Here is a 27,423-nt window from a genome sequence, read left to right as displayed (position 1 = left end):
GATTTTTGAAATATTCTTCACACTAAGAGAAAAAAAGGTTGTTTTAAAAAGGGTTAATTCTTCTAACGGAGATTTACTGTAGAGTTAAAGGTTACGCTTCTCCGGATCTCCTTCTGGACTGGAATCTGAAGTTGTGATAAAACTGAAGTAGAAATGATGTTTTCTTCTGTATTCTTCTGTGCGTGATTAAAAAGGACAGCATGTACGATAGGGTCGTCAGATGGAGGCGATCTGAATGAGAGTTTCACCAGAAGATTAGAATTATGATATTTTAACAAATTAAAATGCCATTTTTTTAAAGGAGACAAGCATGGATGAATGGTTCATAAGACCAATAACATACAGCTCGACCAATCACCAAGCAATGCTTCATTGTGTTCAGTCTGTGTGTAAAAAGAGCATCACTTCAGCAAAACATGATCAGCTCAAAGTGTCTGAATCATTTCTGGCCCCAGATGATTATAAATGTCACTGGTAGTCTCTGTGTGAAGAGTTTTGAAGAGGTCATGTGAAAATAACATACTACAGTTTGAAACGTTCACCGTGAGTCTCTGCACCGATCACGGAGATCCTGTGAGAGAGATCTGAGTAATAAACACAGAAACACGTCATAGTTATAAAATAGTTTTAATTCAATGCATTTTAAATGAATCTAGCAAAGACAGAAAAGCAATCACGCACACTGGAACCACGTTATGATTTAACCGTGTTAGTAGTAGAGACGGGTCGCAGCAAGGAATGATCTAAACATCTGAGAGTGTGTACACACACACACGTCTCTGTGTAGAAGAGTCTGCCGAGAAGTGGCGTAAGCTCTGCGGTGTGTGTGTGTGTGTGTCTCGCTCCGGGGGAAACACTCACCGATTCCTACACACCAATAATGAGAGTCAGCTGTGTGTCGTCTACAGTCCCACATCCCACACACACACACACACACACACACACACACACACACAGGCTCAAGGTAGGGGGTAAATACACGCTCAGAGAAGAAGAGAATACTGTAAGGTTACTCGGGAACAGTGTGATATGTCGATGTGCTTGTTTGGCTTTTGATACAGTATTAGTGTCTAAACGAATGACAGCCGTTTCCCAGATAACGAAGCGATGTGACCGGTGTGTGTGTGTGTGCTCCTGTGAGCTGAACCCAGACACACACCTCATGACTTCCTCATGTTTCTATGAATCTCCTACACTTGTCCCTGTAATAATCGAGTCCCGTCCTGCAGTTCAGCGGCCTCGGTGCACACCGGGACGACTCCTGACACTGGTGAAGGATGTGCGGGTCTAAGCGTGTGTTAGCGGGATCAGAGAGAGGGAACGGGAGAGTGAACTCTCAGTAAGGCTTCTCGATGTGTGTGTGTGTGTGTGTGTGTGTGTGCAGATCCTCCATCCGGTGTTGTTCTCGCCGGGATCAGTCGCTGGGTGCCGGGAGGACGCTGATGTGCAGGAAGTTGTCCGGGTGGCTCAGGTGTTCGCTCAGCCACTGGAGCGGCGTCTCCAGAAGGGGTTCGATCCCGTGAACCATCACCTGGAACCGCTTCGGCTCGTCTGGGAAGAGGAAGAGGAGGATGAGGAGGAGGAGGGAGAGAAAAGGACACAGTTAAGCATCAAGGGAAGTGAAATGCAAGAAGAGCAAGAAAAGCTTGTATGTTCCCTGGAAACTTCCATAGTAACCAGGGTTTGAAATGAACTTTTTCACTCACCGGCCAATTTGGCCACTAAACTTTTAAATTACCGGACGTTCAGAACTTCTACTATCCAGAAAAATAAACCAAAAAAACAACAAACTACATTACCCATGATACTGTGCAGAAAATTACACCAATCAGAGAGCTGAAACAAGAGCTCTTTAGCTCCGCCCACTCCCATGAAGCGTAGGATGTAATCCTGTTATCTCCCTGCGCTCTACACTATATACACACTATAACATTTATAAAACTTGGATTTCATACATTCATTTAATATTCAAACAAAACCAAAAGTCGTTCATTAATCCTCTCCTGTGGCCTCATGGGATATTAAAGAGTCCATCAAATACACACTTCAGCTTATATCTGGAAGACTTTTCACCCACTCTTTTATGAGAACTGTGAATTCGGACATACTTCTTTTGACACACTGTTTTTCGTTTACTATAGTACGCGATTTCAAACGCAGCACACCTTTATTCTCATCAAAAATGAGAACAATTTATTTTAAATTGGTAAAAATTGTCAATTTTCCAAATAACATTTATTTCAAATTTCAACCTATTTTTGTGTCTTTCTTCAGAAAAAATATGAAAAAAATTGACTTTCATAAATGTGGCTGATTTGACACATTAATGACACATTAAATTGAACATTTATGTTAATTGGAACTAAAGCTGAAATAAAATATAAATATTAGTTGAAAAACCAACTAAATAAAAATTAAGAAATGGGAATGAACTGAAACTTTGAAATGAACTGAAACTTGATTTAATATTGAGGCACTAAAACGAATTGGAAATAAATGAAAACTAAAACTGATATAAAAATAAATAATTAAACCTCAATATTTAGAAAAAGAGACAAAACCACAGAACGAAATGACAAAAAATTAAACTAAAATTAATGTGAAAACTAAAAATATACAAAAAAAAGCCAATTCAGAACATTAATAAAACTGTAATAGACATATATATACTGTATATTTGTAAAAGTATATAGTATTAGACATGAAAGGATCTAAGTCTGCACGTCATACTGACAGGATATGGTGCAGTTTTGGGAAACACAGAGTCGCTGGCCTATACTGGTATCCTGAACTGGTCTGCAATCATCGCTGGCATTATAACAATATAAGTTATAACCGTCAAATCTGTGCGTTTTTCGTTTTTATTTCTAGAATAAAACTTTTAGAGATATCTTGCAGCTTAAACATTAATACAGATCAGTGGTTTTCAAGAACATGCTAAAGTCGCCATAATGTTGAGCAGTTGAATGTTGAAAGTGAACACAGAGTGTTAGTGTGAGCCTGTGCATCACCACTGTAAGTGTGCAACGACTGCTCTGATGCTGCACTGATGATCCTGGACATCTCTACTCAGACTATATCATCCAGATCCTCTCTGACATTTCACACAGTCAGACCCTGAGATGTGGAAAGTACACGAACAGCCGTTCTGAAACCCCAGCATGATCATTACTGCAGTATCATCACACTGAGCACGTGTACACACACACCGGCTGCAGACGAGTGTAGGGCTGAAGGAAGCGCTGGAGGCGGTGGCATTATACCGTTAGCCTGCTGACCCGCGGGGTTAAACGGCTAATGCAGTCTGAGTCTGACAGCCAGTGATGGTTCAGACATCAGCATGACCTTCAACACTACACAACTACATCACTGATGATCACTGCCGACCGCAAACCACAGCGGCCTGGCCCTTAAAGGGACAGTCCACCCAGAAAGGCCATCATAAGTGTGCACTTGCACTGTAATGATGGATAGATGCACTTTAATGGACTTCAAAACAGAAACAGCCGTTCACTGCCGTTATAAAGCTGGGAAGAGCCAGGACATTTTTAATATAACTCTGACTGTGTTCGTCTGAAAGAAGAATGTCACACACACCTAGGATGAGTTGAGGGTGAGTAAATCATGGGCTAATTTTCATTTTTGGGTGAACTATCCCTTTAAAACCTTCAGATAAACGCAGGATCTCGCTGTACAGATCTCCCTACGATGAGTCCTGAACAGCACACACACACACACACACTTCATCAGGTCTGTTCTCCTCATCCATCAGTGTGTGATGAGCTGTAGCTCACACACACACACACTCGTCATCTATCAGTGTGTGTGAGCTGTAGCTCAGGGCTGAGGGGTTCAGGACACTGATAACGAGCGCAGGAAGGAACTTCTCCTCATAATGCACTCTTTTGTTTATTAAACGAGTGGTCAAAAAGGCACGGCCTCAGCTTTCCCTCTGTCAGATCAATTACCCTGAACTACAGTCATGCATCATCTGCGCTTTCATTAGCCGGAGCTGTCAGCGAGGGCAACAACACAACTGCTGGTCTATCTCTGCAGGAAACAAGTAGAAAAGTGTTTACTCTTCATCTTTTACATGTGTTTCTAATGGCAAACCCCAGTGTCTCTATGTGTCCTGTACTGCTGCTTATCTGCCTTATCACCTATTGATGTGTGTGTGTGTGTGTGTGTGTGTGTGTGTGTGTGTGTGCTGAAACACTTTTCACAAACACATCGTTTCAAAGCAGCTTTACAGAAAATGCATGAGTCCACTTTACAGTGATCTGTTATCAGAGGAGACTGTCTTAGTTATGCATTTCAGAAATGTACAAAATCACAGATAGCTAAAAATGTATTAATTAAAAGTAATAATTTAAGTCAGAAACAATGAGCTAATTAAAGTCATGAATACTTGTGGATGAATCACATTGAGTTAGAACCCTAACCCTACCCTAACCCTACCCTAACCCTAACCCTAACCCTACCCTAACCCTACCATAAACTAAATGAAAAGTAGAAATGTTACCATGGAAAAAAGTTCAAGCAAAAATAAATAGAAACTAAAAATGAAATAAAAATTAATTAACCCTAAATAGCATTTTTTTTTTTAACCAATAAAATGACTAAATTAAATAACTAAAAATTGAACTAAAATTAACATGAAAACAAAAAATATACAAATAAAAGCCCATTCAAAATATTAACACTGCTATAACTAAATATGAAAACTAAAATGAAAGTGAGAATAACACTATTGTAGATGTATTTCAGTAATGGCAAAAATATGTTGTTGTCCCTTTGAGTTTGAGGTGGTTATGATTGTTATTATTAAATAATAATATAATTGATGATGATGATGATGATAAAAAGTTTCCATGAACAATGCTAGAGAACAATAGTGTATTTAACGAGCGTTTAATAGAATCCTCTAACGAGTGTGTTGGCAGGTGTTCACACGTCCTTCAGCTAGTCTTAGTCTCATGGTCTTCAGCTCAACAGGAAGAAGTAAAACACACGCCTCCACACACACACACACACACACACACACACACACCCAGAACAGGGGACTCACCGAACACAGGCACATATGACTACACACTGGCTGACCCTTACACACACCAGCACACACTCTTTCATGAGCACGACCTCCACGTCATAACAGAACTGCCTCCATGCCCACTTATGCGACACGCTTATATTAATGGAAAAAAAAGAATCCATGAGAGATTTATGATCTCAGAAAACCTGAACAGCTCAGAGCTTATAGATAGCGGACAAACTGGACAAAGACAGACTCAACGAGAGGAATAACCAACAGGGTGAGAGTGACGAGCAGGAGGCACTGATTCCTTGAAGATCTGTGTGTGTGTGTGTGTGTGTGAGAGAGAGAGAGAGAGAGAGAGAGAGAGTGCGTGAGTCTCTATGTGTGAGAGAGAGTCTGAGAGTGATGAGCAGGAGGCACTGATTCCTTGAAGATCTCTGTGTGTGTGTGTGTGTGTGTGTGTGTGTGTGTGTGTGTAAGGTGGGTGAGTCCCCACTCTCACTCTCAGAATGATGGGAGGGGAATTCAAAAACAAACTCATATAGTAAACACGAACACAACTTGCTTTTATTTTCACAACTCGCTAGTTCATCCGTTATGAGGAACGCCCACGGGAAAGCCCTGGCATGGGCTTCTGTGCGCCGGGATTATTAATAAACCATATGTGCTGGGATGACCTTGGCGTTGCTGGCGCTAATGGTGTCACGTAAACTTCAGTAGTCGAAACCAAAACCAGCCAAATCCCAAAGTTCTCAGTGTCCGGTTTGGAAAAGGCTTTATTAATGTCCGACAGCTGGACAGGATAACTCAGCGTACATTAGACAAGAGAACACAGGGAGAATACACAGGGAAAGAGGGAGGGAAAGAGGGAGGACAGGTGTGGCAAATAAACCAATAATCAGGTGAGAAGAGGGGCGGGGTCAAGACGATCACATGGGCCAATGAGAGCTTCCGTCACAGATATTCCTCACATCCTCCTGTGCAGAGCTGACCTTACGGGGAATTATTATTTTAAAAGGAAAGAATACGCAGCCTGACATTACATAAAAATGCATGAAATACTGTAAACATTTAATATACAAAATTCTCTGTCTTGTTGAATGATTTAAGTCCCCCCGTAGTCAATCATTTTATCTGATCACCAAATTACATATTTAATTGTTTTTTCCTTGAATGTCTTCCTGCCTTAAAATAGCTTGAATGTAACTCGACACCCTTGCCTCATTTAGTATGCGCGGTTCTATGAATATGCGAATGAGCCCCGCCTCCACTCACTCACTCAGCTCAGAGATCCACTGGTTGACGATCACACGTTGATCTGATTGGTTACAAGGTAGTTTGTGACGTCAGAAACACCAGCGATTTCAAAGCGTGTGTTTGAGACTGTCTTTGGTTCACTGCAGTTTTAAGGAGGAAATACTCAGCAATGGTGTCGACTTATGAATATACACACGCTTTGTCTTAAAGCAGATTAAAAACACCACATAGACACATAAACTACACTAAACGAACTGGTTTGTCGTCATTGCCTATTATTGCTACTACAAAATATTTAGGAATTACACCTGAACTCGGACAACTCGTTTCACATATGACATAAAACACTTCCTGAACATTAATTGAGACAGTGAATATTTGTAAAATTATTTTTTCACAGTGCAGGATCATTTCATATCAACTTCTTCAAGAGTTTGTTCCCCCGGAAATCACAATTCTGTCATCATTTACTCCTCCTCATATTGTTCCAAACACATATTTGTCCACTTATCATATTTTATGTGCTCTATTGCATGTGTGTTGAAATCTAAATTGAATCTGTTCATCATTTAAAGCCGTCGTCTCTCTTCAGAAGACTTGGATCAAACCACCCGATTCTACGAAAGTTTTGAAAAGTCAGAGTTTTGGAGGAATGGACTTTCAATGGAGGGACAGAAATCTTACAGGTTTCATTAAAAATATCTTCCTTTGTGTTATGAAGATGAATGATAGTTTGACGGGTTTGGAACAACAGGGGCGAGTAAATGATGACAGAATATATTCCTGGGTGAACTAACCCTTTAAATCCAAACTTATACAGTAATTCAAAACAAGACCTAAAGGAATATGCTCTGCCTTATAGATTCATGTACAGTCTAACCAAACATTATTCAGACACTTTGAGCTGATTTGCTGAAGTGTTTTATCTTTAATAACTAATGCTCTTTTTACACACAGACTGAACACAATGAAGCATTGCTTGGTGATTGGTTGAGCTAAACTGGTATTATCTAATTGTGTAGTTAAATTTAACAGCTGACAGATATTCAACATAATTCATGTGTGAGACAGTCTAACAGAAGGACGGACAAAACCAGTCAAATATCAGCTGAGTTCTGCTCATATTTCATTACCATTTTCTAAATGATAGCGAATAAACTGAGATAATGTGAGAAATGTTGAAGGAGTCTGAATACATTTAGGTTTGACTGTACATTTCAAACGAATAATGTTGATAAAAATCCATTAGCACATAATGTGTGTAAACTACACGATATCTCATGACTTGCATATTCTGTAAGTCGTCTTATGAAAAGGCCTCTGATTTCGAACCTCAAAATCTAGAGTTTAGATCATTTCTGAGTAACTAACCCCATTTTTCACCACATTATGAAGGTAAGAGAGCGTGTGATGGAGGTGGGCGGCCCAGCTGGAGCTTTCTGAACCCGTGGGCTGATATGAAGGGATGATGGGCGGGGGGTTTCTGCGCAATTCATTTATTTGAAGCAATACCACCACACACCCTCTTATTCACTATAAACCTCTCACTCTTCTGACCAACTTCTACAGCAGAACAAAGGGAAATTCTAGATTACCGTGTATTGCCGTTTCGATATATAAGAATTCTTTATCTTATTGTGAAAAGCGTAGGAGAGGCCGAAACATTTGAGCATGTCTCCATTTATACCCCCAAAATGGATCAAATCTATCAACAGATTCCATTCCACTGGGCGTCTGAGACGAGCATCACCAGTCTGTCTGCAAATCCTGTTTAGTTGTATTTGTGGGAATCCCCATTTCGTTACAAACATAACAGGACTGCAAGTCATCATCTGTGGCATTAAAACACCAAAGCTTCACACAGAAAAACTACATCTGCTGATAAAACAAGTCGTCTAAAGTCACAAAAAGTAGATATTTACTCATGTGTGCATTGATGAAGATTAATCAAGCCAATGACACATGAACTGAGACCATCTGAAGTAGGGTCGAGTATCGATTGAGTTTTAGTGATTCCGATTCTCCTTATCAATTCCCATTCTTAGAGATTCCCAGGTTTGATTCCAATAAGGAAGACATTTTTTAATTTTCCAACAAAAAAAAAGTGTTGCAGCTGAATAAAGCAAGAGCAAACCTCATCAGGCTACTGAACACTTCTGCTCATGGTTTTAACTAAAATACCACAGCAAAAACAGTAAGACTAACTAATATACATTTCAAACATTATTTAAGACAAGGACACGGTCAGTAATAAAATACGAACAAATAAAGAAATGAGCAATAGCACAAATAAATATAAATGCACCATGTGTTTGTAGTGTTTCAGGGAGGCATAGTACAGAAATTGAAATGAAATACAATAAAATGTACAATAATTTACTCTCCCTCGCATCATCCAAGATGTTCATGTCTTTCTTTCTTCAGTGGAAAAGAAACGAAGGTTTCTGAGGTGACCTTTCAACCTGATTACATAATGTGTGTCACATCACAGCTAGTGCAAGTCCAGCATTAGTGTTTAAAGGGGTGGTTGAGTATGATTTCACTTGTCTAGCTGTAGTTAGTGTGTAATGTTGCTGTTTGAGCATACACAACATCTGCAAAGTTACGACGCTCAAAGCTCAGAGCAAAGGGAGATATTTGCTTTTAAAGACATTTTTTTAAGGACTACAACAAATGACTGGTAGAGACTACACCACATTCCTCCAAGGTTAGTGACATCACCAACCCTGAAATTTACATAAACCCCGCCCCCTGAACACACAGTCCATGTTGAGGACAGGAAGAGTTGTTGTAGTCGAGTACATTTGTGAGTCAGCTCAAACTTTAGCATCCATCTTTTCACATGCAATAGAAAGTCACTCTGTGTGCATCTCACAACAGTTCCTATATGAGCGATTTATAGATTATCATGAGAGAATATGCTAATTGAAGATAGTTAACTCTACATCAGCTACATAAATTCATCAACTAACCATTCAGAATCGTCCTGCTGCTTTCTATGTGTTGTCACTTCTTCTTGAGTCTCTCCATCTTTGTCTGACTCCGTTTAAACATAAAAGGCCGAGCAGTTTCTGTCATTTTAGTGTGTGTCTGCTAAAATCGGTAATCGGAGCTGCTAACACACAAGCTATTGAAGCTCCGCCCCCCTGTGCCGGGAGCAGCAGCTCATTTGCATTTAAAGGGACAGACACAAAACGGTGCGTTTTTGCTCACCCTCAAAAAGTGACAGTTTTAACATGCTATATAAAAATATCTGTGGGGTATTTTGAGCTAAAACTTCACACACACACTCTGGGGACATCAGAGACTTATTTTACATCTTGTGAAAAGGGCATTATACCACCCCTTTAAAAGTATATAAATGTTTATTTTGTTCTAAAATGTCCGCTGGTTTGTCTAGATGAGACTCTTAATCCTCGGCTGGATCGTGTCGAGACTCTGAAGCTGCACTGAAACTCACATTTGGACTGAAGAAAGAAAGACAGACATGAACATCTTGGATGACGTGGGGGAGAGTGGATGAGGTGGGGGAGAGTAAATGACCAGGACATTTGAATTCTGAAGTGAACGACTCCTTGTTCATAAGCGTAATCAAAAGCGAAAGAATTCACAACTCTAATCTTCTGACAGAAAAGGCATTTCCCAGGTTGAGCAAGTCGAGATGTATTTCCCTGTAATCTCGACACCATGAGCTGTTATCAAAGCTAATCCCACATATCTGGAAGAGGCAGAGCAATAACAAAACACAAAGTGCCACTTTCTCTTCAACCTGACTACAGACAAAGCATCAGGCCTTGAATAGACACAGATGTGCTGGGCTCCTCACTGCTATTGTCTGCTTATCTACTTCCCATCAGGAGGAACACACACCGCCTCTGTTTTGGCTGTGGATTTCATTCATGCAACCCTCATTTGTCTTTTCCTTTCATTTCCCTTTTCTCATCTCCTCCATCTATCTCCAGATGTTTTCCTCTACTGTCTCCTCCACTAATCTTTGATTACGACCTCCCGTGAGAGATTAAAGGTGACATTATGCCCCTTTTCACAAGATGTAATATAAATCTATAGTTTCCCCAGAATGTGTCTGTGAAAATTCAGCTCAAAATACCAGATCATTTATTATAGCTTGTCAAAGTTGCCCCTTCACACCGTGTCCTAACTACACACGCCGCGACACGTGATAAAAGGTTATTTTCCATGTTTAAGGCGAGACACTACAGGTGAAGAGGGAAAAAAAATTAACTAGCAGTTAAAATCTGAGTATTGGATAAAGCCAGGTAAAAAAAAAATCATTGTGTTCACATATTAGATGGGAAAAAAAAAACAGAGGGATTTATGGATATCTACTTTTGTTATCCTGTAAATCAGAATATACTGTCAATAGCCTTAAAAAAATGATTTTCGCCATGTTTTTTGGAATAAAATGTTATATAAATCAGGCTAGGAATAATATATTTGCAAATCCCTCTGTAAATGTCTTCATAATATAACTAGGTACAAGACTGGAAAGTTTGGTGTGTATAGAGGTGCTGCTGAAGTGGAGATTTCAGTATGAGTGTGAGAGAAAGGTCATTTTGAGAAACGGCTTTAAAGATTTATCATCAGCCAATGAGATTGCGCATTCAGCCCTTTTACTTTCACGATTGGTTGCTGATAAAAAGGAAATGACCATATTTGGATCTGACAGCATTGTACAGGAGAGAGAGAGCTGTCCAGCGGTGTGTGTGATGACAGAGAGCAGACAGAGATCGCGGAGCAGCATGTTGATTAAGAACGACAACTTTTGTTGAATTTAGGAGAAATCTACAGACGCAAACAGACAAAGTGCAGTAAAATAAAGACCTAAATGTGTATTACGGACTTTTTTTCACCACAAGTCTGAAAGAAGACATGATATTGAAGACAAATATCCCAAAATCTCAAAATTGACCAGTAAAAAAACCCCAATGTTTTTGCCTGCCGTGTCTCGCCTTAATCAGAGTGTGTGTGCTAACCAGCCGCGACGGCGACGAGCCTATTTCAGAAACGGTTTCTATTTTCTGCGTCGCACTGGAACAACAAACACAAAGTGTGGCGATGATAATCTCAGGTGCTGTTTATGTGCTTTATTTAATGTTAAAAGCGTGTCATGTGACTCTGAACATCATTTAGTGCTCCAGCTTTGAGCTGTAAAAGCAACAGTGGATAATTCACCTCAGATCTTCAAATTAAACAAATGGAAACAAGAACGTTCAAACTGTGAACAAACAAGTGTCTTCTTTGACAAAGATTGTTTTAGTAACTCAGCCTATGTATTTTTAATAATGTTTAAATGGTGTAATGTTTGTGAATTTGATTATGCAGCTACTTATCCATGTTCTTGCGAGTGCCGTCAGGATTTCTCTCTGGTGCCGTGCACTCGCCGCGAGACTCCGCCCACACGCTGCTCTGATTGGCTGTAGGGTTTTGATTGATTTTGACGCATCTCGCAGTCGCGTCGCGTCTAGTGTGGACAGACAAATTATTTGTCGCTGGAATCTTATCGCATCGCGTCTGGTTAGGACACGGTGTTATGGGTGTGAGCAAAAACACGTTGTTTTTGTGTGTGTCCCTTTAAATGCAAATGAGCTGCAGCTCCGCCTCCGTTCAGAAGAGGGCGGAGCCTTTACTCGAGCTTCAGATTCTCCGGCAATAACAAAACCAGGGCTCGACATTAACGCTTGTCCGGGACAAGTGGATTTTATGAAGGGACAAGTAAAAGAGAATTTTACATGCCCGACCGGACAAGTAGCCTGATTAAACGTCAATAACAAAAGAATAACTAGGGAATCACTAAAATGAGAGAATGATTCTGATTGTATTATATTTATTGTAAGTTGCGATCGATAGTGGATAATAAATGTATTAGACGGTAACAAGGTTGTGCTGTTGAGGCTCGCGCAGCCTCTCTAGGAGAAATCCAAACAAATGTAAACTCAGTTTAAACTCAGTTAACAACATACTGCCTGTGCCAAAATTCAAAATGTGTTTTTATATTTTTAACATATGATACAGTTTAGCAACCTCACACGACGAGTGCCGTTTTCCTGAGTACCATCCCGACTGAAAATGTGACATTGCTTTCATACAACAGTTCAATAAACAGTTCAAATTAAGTCACTTACATTTTAGACACAATATTGACTGTTTTTGTTCCGTTTCAGCAGCGAAAATAGTTCCAAACAAAGATCACAGCAGAACCGTAGAATAACACACACACACACACACACACACACACACACACACACACACACACATTCCGGACAAGCAACTTTTTTACTCGGACAAGTGAATGACAGATTTACTTGTCCAAAGGACAAGCACATGAAAAGGCTTAATGTCGAGCCCTGAAACCACCCCAATCTCCCTCATCCAGAATCCCAGAATAACCAGTAGCGAGTGCAGCCTTACGGAGAGACTCAGGAAGAGCTTCTGAATGTTAGTGGAGACATTTGTGTAGTTGTTGTGGAGTTACATTGATCATCTCATCATCATGTTGAACTTCTCCACAAGTGTCCACAGTTCCTGAGGTGTTTATAAGACAGCGGTGACATGTTCTGGTCAATAGTGTTCAGTGCTCGTCTGTGCTCAACCACAGAACAGTTTCAGGCTTTGCTGGATCTTTATCATTGCGTTAGAACTGGTCTCTGTTGGCGCGTGTGGAACCAAATGTCGGCTGGTGTGTGTAACAGTGCAGATTAAGGGCCGCTAATATTATAATAAGATCCTCTTCATACATCAGAAGGAGAGCGAAATCTGATCGGCTTATTTTCTGACATGCTTGCAGAGAAAGGCTCACCAGAACACAGTTACTGGGTTTCACTTTTCATGTTTTCTGGGTTGTTAGAAGCACCGGGACCCGATTATAGATTATAGCACTTAAGACTCGCCGCCGTCGCGGCTGGTTAGCACACACACTCTGATTAAGGCGAGACACGGCAGGCAAAAACATTGGGTTTTTTTTTTACTGGTCAATTTTGAGATTTTGGGATATTTGTCTTCAATATCATGTCTTCTTTCAGACTTGTGGTGAAAAAAAGTCTGCAATACACATTTAGGTCTTTATTTTACACACTTTGTCTGTTTGCGTCTGTAGATTTCTCCTAAATTCAACAAAAGTTGTCGTTCTTAATCAACATGCTGCTCCGCGATCTCTGTCTGCTCTCTGTCATCACACACACCGCTGGACAGCTCTCTCTCTCCTATACAATGCTGTCAGATCCAAATATGGTCATTTCCTTTTTATCAGCAACCAATCGTGAAAGTAAAAGGGCTGAATGCGCAATCTCATTGGCTGATGATAAATCTTTAAAGCCGTTTCTCAAAATGACCTTTCTCTCACACTCATACCGAAATCTCCACTTCAGCAGCACCTCTATACACACCAAACTTTCCAGTCTTGTACCTAGGTATATTATGAAGACATTTACAGAGGGATTTGCAAATATATTATTCCTAGCCTGATTTATATAACATTTTATTCCAAAAAACATGGCAAAAATATTTTTTTTAAGGCTATTGACAGTATTTTCTGATTTACAGGATAACAAAAGTAGATATCCATAAATACTTCTGTATTTTTTCCCCATCTAATATGTGAACACAATGAAATTTTTTTTTACCTGGCTTTATCCAATACTCAGATTGAATTTTTTTAATATATGCAAATTAGCGCATATTTAATTAGATATTGCCTAATTTGCATATTTAAACATTAAATTACAGAAAACTTGTAATACATGTTTTTCTCATCTCAATGTAGGTAATCAACTGGGAAAGTTTCATGGTGATATCTGCTAGTTAAAAATGTTACCCTATTCACCTGTAGTGTCTCGCCTTTGACATACCATGAAAATCTGCCTTTCCATGTCAAACACGGCTCACCTTCCACACATATGCTGGAGGGAAACATCTCCTTCAGAAGGTCTCCCAGTGTGAGAGTGTGTCCCTCGGCAGACACGGGCCGGAAGAGCTTCTGGATGAACGGGCGGTCACTCGTCGTCTGCAACGGGACAGAGATCAACACTGTTAGACTGACTATAGGGAGGGTTTTTATCACAGCTTGTAAATGTTTTAAATGAAACTATATGTGTGTTTATTGTAATGTATGTTTGTTTGTATGTCCAGTGTAACTCTCCTGCCAGACTGTTGTTGAAAATAAGAACTTGTTCTTAAGTGACTTGCCTGGTTAAATAAAGGTTAAAATAAATAAAAAATTAAAAAAATAATGGCAGTGCAACGCTCTCAAAAAAGGCTCTCAAAAGAAATTACCCAACAGCCCTTTCAATAGAAAATGAACATTTATGGTTTTCAGAATTGTTCAGGTCAGTTTTGAAGTAAATGCAGCTTTTAGTGTAGTTTATGTGTCTATGTGGTGTTTTTAATCTGCTTTAAGACAAAGCATGTGTAAGTTCATAAGTCGACACCATTGCTGAGTATTTCCTCCTTAAAGCTGCAGTGAACCAAAGACAGTCTCAGAAACACACGCTTTGAAATCACTGGTGTTTCTGACGTCACAAACTACCTTGTAACCAATCAGATCAACGTGTGATCGTCAACCAGTGGATCTCTGAGCTGAGTGAGTGAGTGGAGGCGGGGCTCATTTGCATATTCATAGAACCGCGCATACTAAATGAGGCAAGGGTGTCGAGTTACACTCAAGATATTTTAAGGCATGAAGACATTTTGTTCAAGGAAAAAACTATCAAATGTGTCATTTTGGTGCTCAGAGATGAGTTTAAGGGACACAATGATGGACTACAGGGGGACTTTAAAAGAAATGTTCAGTGTCTAAATGACGATACTACTTTTTTCTACTAATCTACATTTCCTTCAGCCTGAGGCTTATTCATTTCCCTTCTGCTGTGAAAGAGCCGTTACATTTGCCAAAACTTTGTTGTAACATTTGTTAATTTTGTCAAATGTAACGTATCACTTTCCATAAAAAGTAACGCAATTATTTTTTAGGGAGTAACACAACATTGTAACGCACAATCGAACTCACATCAGATGCTTTTAACATTAAATAAAGCTCATAATCAGTGATTATCACTGTCATGTTGCAGATCCAGCCGCGGCGTCGCAGGAATAGAAACCAATTCTTAAATATAGTCATTATGTGTCATTATAGAGAGCTAACGACATCATTCATGTGTTAATATCTTGTCAGTGAGCGGCTGTTTTGAGCACACACTGGTGTGTGTGTGTGACGATGTGAACAGCGGAACGAGATATTGAGCGTGTTAACAGCCGGTAGTCACGGCATAGTCTTTCCTTCGGCCTCGGGGTGTCGAATGCTGGACGCGATCCAGGTTTCACACACACATCTCGCATGTGGTCAGTGCCCGAGCGTGTCATTCTGTAAGATCTGGACACACACAGCCTGGTAAACAATAGGACTGGATGTTGGTGCTGTGAAAAGCTGCTGTGACACGACACCCTCGGCGCTCGGGAAGAGAAGGTGTCTCAGGATGATCCGCTCTCGATCGGGTTTCCAGAAAAACTGACTCACCGAGATCATCTGAGAGAGAGAGTGTGAGAAGCGACAGCTACTTCCATGCATTTTTAAAGGCCAGCATTAATTATTGAGCTCGGCATTATCCGAAAGGCTCCTGATGCTGATGAGAAGTGTGATACTCTGGGTGCCGACACTTTCTTTTCAACTCCCCTGACACTCGACCTGGAAGACCAACACATGACCCGGCACAAGCCTTTCTCTGAGCTCTCGGGTCTCAGACGCCTGGATATCATCATCATCATCATCATCATCATCATCATTAGAGGATCTTTCAGGAATAATCAGAGCCTGGGCTTAATCCAGGGATGTGGTCAAGAAGTTAAAAAATAAAAATAAAACACCAAACAGGTGAGAAATTTGAATATTGAAAACAATCAGGGTTTGAAATTAATTTTCACTCACCGGCCAATCTGGCTACTACATTAAGTTACCGGCAATTCAGAACTTCTACCAGCCAAAAGAAGAGAAATAAACCAGCTTACCTACATCACATCTTATATCTTACTCAACTACACTTATATCTTTCTTATTCAAACTAAATCCTGTCATCCAGCGTCTCCTTCTACTCTTTCCTCCTTTTCACCAAACACATGTTGCAGGAGGACAGATCAATACTGTACAGAGAACATTAAAAATTGTAGGCTGTTGGAAAATAATGTCTTTGAAAATGTGAAAAGTTTGATATGATGCAAGTGTGAAAAGTGTGTGAGCTCATATTAGACTTTTATCCGACGCATCTATGAATGATTTGGGAGTGAGAGGCGTCATATTTTCTATAAGGTAATTATGTTGACAGCACAGTGTACACGGGAGTTATTACAGTATGTCTGATGTGAAACTGATCTTCATCAATAGGAATCAGAAACAGATAGAGGACGACAGAGGAAAAGAGAAGAGCGTAACTTCCTTTTCATGAACACTTTTAAAAAGGCCAATGAACAAGTCAAGCTAAAAATTCAAACTGTCTTTCAAATATTCAAACGGTGAATTCAAATAATTAAATAAACAGTCAAATGACTATCAAATATAATATTTATACACTTATGAGACCAAGCATACAAATGGCCAGGAAATTAAGTGAAATGCATTCTGGGAATGACTTGACAACAGCTTTTAACATTTGACCAATCTGTGGCACCATCATAGAGTTGATATGAAATTATTGATATAACAACAATTGTAACAACAACCAGTGGATGTTACAATTGCAGAGATAAAGCCTTTTTTTCTCTCGTTGATGCGTCACACAAAAGCGGTTCGGTAAATCAAAAAGCGATTAAAAGTGTCTCATATTCTGACGATGCAGTAATAAACTTCATTAATCTATTTACATAAAAAAGATTGATATCACCACACCTTGTGTTATATTGCTGACATTAAATAACTAACACTAAAAATTAAAAACTCCTTTCATTTTCTCCATAGGGATATAGATGTTAAAGGATAACTTATAAGCCTTTAAAGTCAGCCCACATTATATCAACTTATTGAATCATGTTAATAATCATGAAATCATGACAATAATCATGTTTAACTCCTGAATTCCTGGCCGATATGGCCAAACATATCATCACCACTTTTTCCATATCATATGATATCGATATTTATCACAATATTAATTTGCCATTAAAGGGGAAGGAAGTGCTTTCCACATGTGTGTTAGACCTTGAGAATTAATGTAAACCTGTTCCTTCACAATTAACCTCCTCAGACTGGCCGCCTCAGACTGGCCTCCTCAGACTGGCCTCCTCAGACTGGCCTCCTCAGACTGGCCGCCTCAGACTGGCCTCCTCAGACTGGCCTCCTCAGACTGGCCTCCTCAGACTGGCCTCCTCAGACTGGCCTCCTCAGACTGGCCTCCTCAGACTGGCCGCCTCAGACTGGCCTCCTCAGACTGGCCTCCTCAGACTGGCCTCCTCAGACTGGCCGCCTCAGACTGGCCTCCTCAGACTGGCCGCCTCAGACTGGCCGCCTCAGACTGGCCGCCTCAGACTGGCCTCCTCAGACTGGCCGCCTCAGACTGGCCTCCTCAGACTGGCCTCCTCAGACTGGCCGCCTCAGACTGGCCTCCTCAGACTGGCCGCCTCAGACTGGCCGCCTCAGACTGGCCTCCTCAGACTGGCCGCCTCAGACTGGCCGCCTCAGACTGGCCGCCTCAGACTGGCCGCCTCAGACTGGCCTCCTCAGACTGGCCTCCTCAGACTGGCCGCCTCAGACTGGCCGCCTCAGACTGGCCTCCTCAGACTGGCCGCCTCAGACTGGCCGCCTCAGACTGGCCTCCTCAGACTGGCCTCCTCAGACTGGCCGCCTCAGACTGGCCGCCTCAGACTGGCCGCCTCAGACTGGCCTCCTCAGACTGGCCGTCTCAGACTGGCCGCCTCAGACTGGCCTCCTCAGATGTGCTGCCTCAGACTGGCCTCCTCAGACTGGCCGCCTCAGACTGGCCTCCTCAGACTGGCCGCCTCAGACTGGCCTCCTCAGACTGGCCTCCTCAGACTGGCCGCCTCAGACTGGCCGCCTCAGACTGGCCTCCTCAGACTGGCCTCCTCAGACTGGCCTCCTCAGACTGGCCTCCTCAGACTGGCCTCCTCAGACTGGCCGCCTCAGACTGGCCGCCTCAGACTGGCCGCCTCAGACTGGCCTCCTCAGACTGGCCGTCTCAGACTGGCCGCCTCAGACTGGCCTCCTCAGATGTGCTGCCTCAGACTGGCCTCCTCAGACTGGCCGCCTCAGACTGGCCTCCTCAGATGTGCTGCCTCAGACTGGCCTCCTCAGACTGGCCGCCTCAGACTGGCCTCCTCAGACTGGCTGCCTCAGACTGGCTGCCTCAGACTGGCCTCCTCAGACTGGCTGCCTCAGACTGGCTGCCTTTACTGTACGGCCACATGAAATCAACTGGATTCTTTCCTAAATTCTATTTTATTTGTTTTTGCGATTCAGTGTTTTATAATTTAATACAAATTTCTATAAACTATAACAATGTAGTAAAGCTTTTAAAATGTAATCAAGTAAAAGTATAACAATTAATTTTACGACAAAACGTATATTTATATTTTTTGTCACAGAAAATGAGAGAACAGAACTGTAAACATTTAAAACATGGACGAAAGAAATATCTTTGTTGTATGATGTTCCTTAGAAATATATTATTATTATTAGTATTATTACACTGAGAAGCACATCTTACGATCCAGTAGTGATGCATTTCTGTCATCATTTCTAGAAGTTAAACTGAACTCTTATTTTGACGGGTTGTCAGTGTCAGTGTGTATTTGACGGTAGTTTTTATCAAATAAAACGGTGAAAAGTTTCAGAAAAGGTCATGTCCTCATATATTGAGATGCAGACGCTGAATATTATCAATAACTATCTAAAGCGATGTCAATATGATATCGTTTATCACCCAGCCTTAGTGGAAACCTACATTACCCATGATGCTGTGCAGAAAATTACACCAATACGAGAATAGAAGAGCGCTTTAGCTCCGCCCACTCCCATGAAGCACTGCAAATGACATCCTGTAATCTCCTACACTCTACACTATATATGAATGCATATTTTACAATAAACTGAAAATATGTAGTTTTATTAATATAATCAACATGGTTAAACGAGTAGTTTTATGTTTCTAAAGCTCATGTGTGTGTGTGAAATGAATAAATGAACAAATACCTGATATATCCTGAAGGGAATATAGCGGAAGCCGCCCTCTTCAGTGGGATACTCCATGAGTTTACGATTCATGGCCCAGAACTGGTCGAATTTATCTGTGAAAGAAGCAAATCACAGTAATCAATGACAGTAGATGAAGGAGATCACACAGCAGTCTCTCTGCCGTCCAACACACACAGAGACGCCTGGAGGAATCACAGCCTCAGACACTTCCTGTCACTGTGTGGAGTGAAGACGCAGAGAAGGGGAATGTGTGTGTGTGTGTGTGTGTGTTCAGTCACGCTGGCTGCATTCTCACATGTGCAGGTGAAAATCAATATCCGCTTAGAAATTGTTACTTTCTCTGCTCTTTCACACACACACACACACACACACACACACACACACACAGGACAGCTGTGTATTATCAAAACATCTCTGCTTCTGAAACTCACAGCTCTCAGTTTATCTGCAGAGCTTCACGTTTTCACCTTTAAATGAACGACTGAAACCTGAACACACACACGCACACACACAGAAGAACGCATGGTTCTGAAGAAACTGAGGACATTACGTGGCAAGCTTTGGGACGAACTACTTCATCATGAGTGTGTCTTTAACGGACCCCTCAGGCGCTTCTTTACAGTAAATGCACCTGTTAAACTGGCCTGTCAATCATCTCTTGCACATCCACCATGTTTGTAGTTTTTTATTCGTATTTGTAGTTCTAATCGAATCCTTGTCCAAAACATAATGGGTTGTGGGCAGTATAACCCGTTAACACACTACGTACCACACGCTACGGTTGGGAACACACTAATTCTAATTTGGAAAGCTATTATTCAGGACAGATAGCCTGTGCTCATCACACACTGCATGAGTTTCTGTCCATTCTTAGCTTTAGCTTTCTATCGACTCATCCAGACTGCACAGAAATAAGAGCAAAAGTTCAGAGTGTGTGTACCGTTCTGCAGCCCCATCCACAGTTGTGTGTGTGTGTGTGTGTAGAGGTGTGTGTGTGTACCGTTCTGCAGCCCCATCCACAGTTGTGTGTGTGTGTGTGTGCGTGTGTGTAGAGGTGTGTGTGTACCGTTCTGCAGCCCCATCCACAGTTGTGTGTGTGTGTGTGTGTGTAGAGGTGTGTGTGTACCGTTCTGCAGCCCCATCCACAGTTGTGTGTGTGTGTGTGTGTGTAGAGGTGTGTGTGTACCGTTCTGCAGCCCCATCCACAGTTGTGTGTGTGTGTGTGTGTGTGTGTGTGTGTGTGTGTGTGTGTGTGTGTAGAGGTGTGTGTGTACCGTTCTGCAGCCCCATCCACAGTTGTGTGTGTGTGTGTGTGTGTGTGTAGAGGTGTGTGTGTACCGTTCTGCAGCCCCATCCACAGCTGCTTGTGGTCCTTCTTCTGCATGTCGTTGATCACCTGACTCTTGTGTTTGAGCGCGTCGGCCTCTTTAATGCTGGACATGAAGTGAGCCTCGATCACAGAGTTGGATGTGCAGTGGAGCAGGTCGTGTTCGGGGAAGTTCTGCAGGACACAGCACATCAGCACTCGGGCACATTAACAACACCATATAATGAAGCAGAGAGGAGTTCACACACACCTTAAAGTGCACGGACACACTCCAGGGCAGAGCGGTGTTGGACGCGTGCAGGTCGAACAGCACACCGATGGGATAGTGCCTGAACACAAGCACACACAGTTACACACTACAGCTCATTCCTTAAAGCTACACTGTGTGGGATTTACTCCCATCCAGCGGTCAAATTGTTTATGACTACCAACGGAATATTCCTTTCTAGCTCCTCGCTTTCCGAGGGCGTTTTAACTCCTACGGTGGCCGTGTTATTTCAAATCTGCCGGCAAACGCGAGCAAATCTCCCTCTCGCGTTCGTCACGGTGCCACTGAGTGTAAAAACGTGAAAGGCGAAGCTTGTATGTCCCTCTTTGTCTAATATATTTAATATGGATGCATAACATGGCCTCCGCCATTCGAGTGACTCGCTCGTATGTACTCTAAAGGGCAGATTATACACTTACGAGAATACTTAATTAGTTGGTTGAAGTGCACATTAATGAGAACGTATAATTTTGAAATAAAGTGTTTTTTGCTAAAAATCAACTTAAAATATTACACAGTGTAGCTTTAAGAAGAAAGGAGAACAGTTAGAGAAGATCTGGCACCCGTTCACAGTCAGTCGAGTCTCCTGCATTTACACAGCGCTTCACCAACACTGGCGTCTCAGAGCGGCTCTACAGAGACAACAGGAGATCACAGTCGCAGAGGCTGAGCTCTACAGCAGATCCACAGTGAAGTTACTGTCCAGATTAAGTCAGTTTTGAGTGATTCACTTCTGTCGTGAAGATCATTAGTTATTAACTTAGCGGCCGCTAACACATCGATCACCTCATAGATCACTTTAATGACATTAATTCTTCTGGTGAGTTAAACTGATCCCTCAATACATGTGAACATTTAAGCTCAGAAGAGGAATATAAATCACATGTCCTGTACTGTTCGATCTCAGATATTACCAACAGGTGGTGGTGAATGATGTTAACACAATTCTTGAATGGGGAAAGTAAAATGCTGTCTGTGAGATGTTGGAATATGCAGGACACACAGAAACAACAAAACTAAAATCAAACATTTATGTTGGAAAAGTTCTTGAAGAGACACTGAATTACTTTGAACAAGGAGGATCTAATTGTTTTATGGTTATTATTTCTTACATTTGTGTGTATATGTGTGTGTATGTGCTAATGTTAGAGGTTGTGGAAAGTATCCTGTGGGTTGGCATGTGTGAGTGAATAGATGTTGGTTTGTGTGTTGTATGGTTTTGATATGTCTCAACAAAAAATACAATAAAGAAAGTTAAAGAGAAGAACTGAATGCCACAGTTGCCATCGGCAGCAGGAGATCCTCAGCTTTACTCCGCCACCCTGTGGTGACAGACAGAAGTGCACCACTCACTCACACACACACACAGCTCTGATCACACTACTGTTCCTTCGAGAACATCAACAATAACTCAGTCCTGTGAGACGTCTGAGGAACACGAGCTCCTGTAACCGGCAGAAACCAGTCAGTCCACACTCAAACTCCACCGACAGGCCTTTAGAGAGTGGCTCGTCTGGTTAAACAATGAACGCATCATTTATATTGAACACAACATACTATTTTTCTGCTACTTATTAACCCTGTAAAGTCTACTGTATGATATTTTAGGATCAAACTCTGCTGATAACCCGTCACACTCGACCTCTTCCAGTCTTCTGTCTCTGACTGATAGCTTACACTGTTTTATCCAGTAAAACTCCTTTAGTGTCACTGTACAAACGTCCTCCTCCATCGTCTTTACTGGTTTTTATCAAGTAAACGTAAGAATAACTTTGATATTGTTAGTGATAGTTCAAGATGAACACTTACTGGACAGAAGAAACTGAGGTTTACTTGAATATACAGATATAACTTTATAGAATTAATGACTATCAAATATAATACAGGCTTTAGAGAAAGGTTTATTGGTTCATCTCTCAATCATCATTGTATTGTGTGTTTTAAAGTCCCCCTGTGGTGGAAATCCAGCTTTTAATGTTGTTTATATGTCTATGTGGTGTTTTTAATATGCTTTAATAAGACAAAGCGTGTGTAAGTTCATAAGTCGACACCATTGCTGAGTATTTCCTCCTTAAAACTGCAGTGAACCAATCAGATCAACGCGTGATCGTCAACCAGTGGATCTCTGAGCTGAGTGAGTGAGTGGAGGCGGGGCTCATTTGCATATTCATAGAACCGCGCATACTAAATGAGGCAAGGGTGTCGAGTTACACTCAAGATATTTTAAGGAAAAAACGATCAAATATGTAATTTTGGTGCTCAGAGATGAGTTTAAGGGATACGATGATTGACTACAGGGGGACTTTAAAACTACAGAGCTCTGCTAAACTATGCATTTAAATATCATCTTTTTGAACATCAAGACTTTATTAAGGGATTGTTTGGAAGTATCATGACAACATTTATCCTGACCTGTTCCCTCAACGCTAGCAGAGAAGCTTCGGATAAAAGCATCCGCTGAACTCATGAATGTGAAAGTGTCTGTCAGCTCGACGTACCATTTGAGCGGCGTTCCCTCGTACTCGAACCACATCTCCTCCACGTCTTCTGCCTTCATGACCTTGAGGAAATGCTTCTTGACTTTATCCGTGACCAGCGTGAGGTAACTGACCCGTGGGAGCAGCAGCTGATTGGACACAACACAGGTCATGTGACACGATCCACAACAGAGACACGCCTTGTCCAAACACACACACTTGCGCTCTTTGCTCTTGACCACTCGTCTACTCACATTAAAGGTGCTGTATGTAATGTGTTTACTCTACTAAAGCATAAAAATACCATAATATGTTTGTAGATATTGAGGAAACATGGTACGTTCACACACTCGTTCCTCTGGAAAACACAGTTATTTTACTTATTATTATTGTTTTGTTTTGGTCTGTGTGACTCCGCCCACTGCCAGTTCAGCCAATAGTGTTTCGGGATGCCAGTTGGCGGGAAACACAGCGTATCGTATCCGTGGAAACGAGCAAACAAACTGTGTCAGAGATGGCAGATTCCACACACCCTAGAAAGCCTCGATATCCATCTAATAATCTCTGTGAACGAGAGCATATTAAAGCGCGGATAAATCGACTCAGCTTACAGTGTGTACGTCTCCTCGGCTTTCATTGTCAGTTGTGCTCGTTCCTGTCGCGTGTCCTCAATCTGGCGACCAGCGTGAGTGTCGAGTCTGAGGAGGCGGGGAACAGCGACCTCCGATATTTTGATTCAGACTGCAGTACCGCTCTCCACCACTAGCTGTCAATCTCACACACTGCAGCTTTAAGTGTTCCCTCTGTCTGGCCCAAGTGTTCAAGTAGGCATAAAGACTGCAAGTGTGTGTGTAGACCTTTATTGTGTTTACAGAGCTTTTATTTACTATATTTTCAATACTTTGCATTTTAAAATAAACCTCTACATGTCTGTTCAGTAGTCGCTGTGTAACTAACAGAAGACAGTGCTTCTAATTAAGTGATAAAAACAGTTGCAAATGTTGTACAAAACAGGCCTACACACACACACATAATCATCTTTGCACCACTAAAATGTGCAACACGTTATGTTGTTACTCCCAAATTATATGCATCTGATTAATTGAAGTTACAGTGGAATGTTTTCCTCGACATCTCGCGAGTTCCCAAACATAATGCATGCTGGGATACGCTGAGCCTCGAATACCGAGATAGTGTAGGTGTAGTGTGCAGTTAGAGCACTCTGGCCTGTTTAAGACACGGGACAGTCGTGTGCACGCGCGCTCAAGTGGCCAAGACCACAAGTGTTTGTGTAGACCACAAGTGTGTGTTTTTGGACAAGGCAAAGAGTGTTGGTCATCTTCACTCACATAGTAGGGCTCAGCCTCTCTCTCTGTGGTCTCTTCAGGAGAGAGAGTGAAACAGGCCGGGATCCTCCCGAACCAAACGTCCCGGAGCACATCCTTGTCATCCGCCATGGTCCTGGTTCTCCAGACGCCACATACACGCTCTTCAGTGTCTGAGCTGTGCAAACACACACGGGATAGATGAAGCTTTCACCAGCAGATCCAGCAGACCTCACAGTCTCCTCAGAGATCCAGAGCTCAGACACTTCCTGTTATCTGGCCTCACATGCAGACGACTAAAGCACATGAAACAGGCTGTCAAAGTTGTTCATTCGACATATTAATCAAAATATGTTTTAACATTTGATATTATTTAATTTATTGTTCATTTCTTTAAATTCGTTCTGCTTTGTAAATAGTGACGACAATCAATTATGTTATTTATGACAGCCCATGTTTTAACAGCAAGAAAAAAAGAAAAATTAATATTAATAATTTGGAAATTGAAATATTTATTCTCAGGTTTATACATCTAATACCACTTATATAGTTGTTACTTACTTTGTTCTGACAGTATTTTATTTAAACTGACAATAATAAGAATTGCTTAATTTTCTAGATAATTCTCTCTGATTGACAGCAATATATCAAACATCAGCTTTCTGTCAAAGAAATCTGAGATGAGCCATTAAAACACACCTTGTGTGTGTGTGTGTGTGTGTGTGTGTGTGTGTGTGTGTGTGTGTGTGTGTGTGTGTGCGTTTGGTTAATATTACATTGTGGGAACCAAATGTGATGTTGCTGTTCGAGTGGGAAACAATAAGGTTCATTTATTACGTAAGGGATAATGTTGATAATCAAATTAGTGTGTGTGTGTGTGTGTGTGTGTGTGTGTGTGTGTGTGATGGGTAGGTTTAGGGGTAGGGTTAGTGTAAGGAGATAGAATATACAGTTTGTACTGTATAAAAACCATTAAGTCTATGGAGAGTCCCCACAAAGATAGTGAACCAGACATGTGTGTGTGTGTGTGTGTGTGTGTGTGTGTGTGTGTGTGTGTGTGTGTGTGTGTGTGTGTGTGTGTGTGTGTGTGTGGAAATGACTTATGAAGAAATGACATAAGAGGAAATCTAAAGATAAACACCAGCTCTTATGAGTCAAAGATTAGCTGTGCTGACATTGGCTACTGTTAACATTTAACACTTTATGACAAACAGAAGAATAACGAAAAACTTTAAAACGACAAACTGTAAAACTATCAACTATATTTGTGATGTTTATTCGCCTGTTCTGAAGCTGACAGTATGATGTCGTGTGTAAATAACGCTAGCACTAACAACACAGCACACGGAGACACACATTTACAGCTGATAAAGAGAGCAAAACTGCCTCGATTTCAGAAACAACTGCGAAAAAACACACATAACAGCCCGAAAACAGAATAATAACATACCTTCATTAGGTGTCGACCGGAAGCGGTAGAGTACAGCTCATCTTCGACAAACATCCGGCGCGGACCTTCAAAATAAAAGTCCCCAAGCGGTGATTTACATTCAAAATAAACGTCACCGCACGTTTATGTTTTTTCACAATAAAAGTCCTAGTCCGTTGATTACAGTGCGTTGCGTTCCTCATACTGCAGCCTGTATCTATTCAAAAACGTCCTGCATATAATACAGTAATTAGGATGATTGATTCTGATTTGTTTACAGTTGACCTCGCATTCAGATAAGTTTTCTCACACAACCTCTTTAAAAAAAAATAAATCCAGAGCAAATTACCTTTTGTTTTTCTCCAAGTTTGAGAAATCTGTCCGGATGCTAATGTGATCGCTGAGGAGAAAGTGAAGCAAGTGATTAAACTGGTCGTGTTAAACGTGCAGTTGCTTAACAAGCACATGTACATGACTTTTTTATTTATTTATAAAAAGTCCAATAAATCACATGCAACTCATAACAGCACATTTAAAGCAACTTCTCCAATAGAGTTTATAATTAGCATACATGGCAAACCTGCTACAGTTAATGAGGAACATGATCTAAACAAGTCAGAGTTATTTTAGAATATAATGTTATTGAAAATGTCTCTGAAATGTTACATCGAAAAAGATTTCCAACTACAGTCATGTGATCAAATGACCAAATTATCGGCAGTTTTGTGTTTCGCAAAGTTTGATATCCTTGTCTGGAATAAGCAAAATAAGCAAGCTGACATTCAGGACAATCTATATCTTTTATTTCGAATATGTACAGATTTATTTAACGTTTTATACCCCACAGACAGGCTTATCTCAGACTAATGCATGTTTGAGCGGTTTTAACTGATTTGCACTGATTTATCTTAGAATATGAAGTGAATCAGATGTACACCAGTAGGCTAATGTTTTTTTTTTTCTTCTCTAAGGCACATTTATTAAAGCTACGCAAATCCTAATTGAACAAAGGCCTAATCCTGGCCTTTTCTAATTATGATAATTATTTTGAATGAGCAGACCTGAGTAAAACATATTACATTACAGACACCT

At 41.2% G+C, this 27,423-nt stretch overlaps 1 protein-coding gene across 2 annotated transcripts; it reads right to left on the bottom strand.

Annotated features, from left to right (window-relative positions):
• Positions 1 to 611: 611 nt before the first annotated feature.
• Positions 612 to 26,417, bottom strand: atg5 (ATG5 autophagy related 5 homolog). 2 transcript variants are annotated; one of them, XM_084435685.1, is made up of 8 exons: positions 26,353 to 26,417; positions 24,927 to 25,198; positions 23,599 to 23,726; positions 21,083 to 21,161; positions 20,844 to 21,006; positions 19,503 to 19,597; positions 14,198 to 14,315; positions 612 to 1,551 (listed from the first exon to the last, which is right to left on the bottom strand). In XM_084435685.1, exons 2-8 carry the CDS (start codon positions 25,032 to 25,034, stop codon positions 1,415 to 1,417), a joined length of 828 nt encoding a protein of 275 aa, XP_084291811.1. In that variant the 5' UTR covers positions 25,035 to 25,198; positions 26,353 to 26,417; the 3' UTR covers positions 612 to 1,414. The 2 variants fall into 2 exon arrangements, with proteins under 2 accessions (XP_084291811.1, XP_084291812.1); XM_084435686.1 differs by having other exon boundaries at positions 24,927 to 25,080.
• Between the last annotated feature and the right edge of the window lie 1,006 nt (positions 26,418 to 27,423).

Source organism: Rutilus rutilus, assembly GCF_951802725.1.
Source record: "Rutilus rutilus genome assembly, chromosome: 17".
NCBI classification, from domain to species: domain Eukaryota; kingdom Metazoa; phylum Chordata; class Actinopteri; order Cypriniformes; family Leuciscidae; genus Rutilus; species Rutilus rutilus.
The sequence above is the reverse complement of the archived record's forward strand: the minus strand, read 5'-3'. Positions and strand labels throughout refer to the sequence as shown.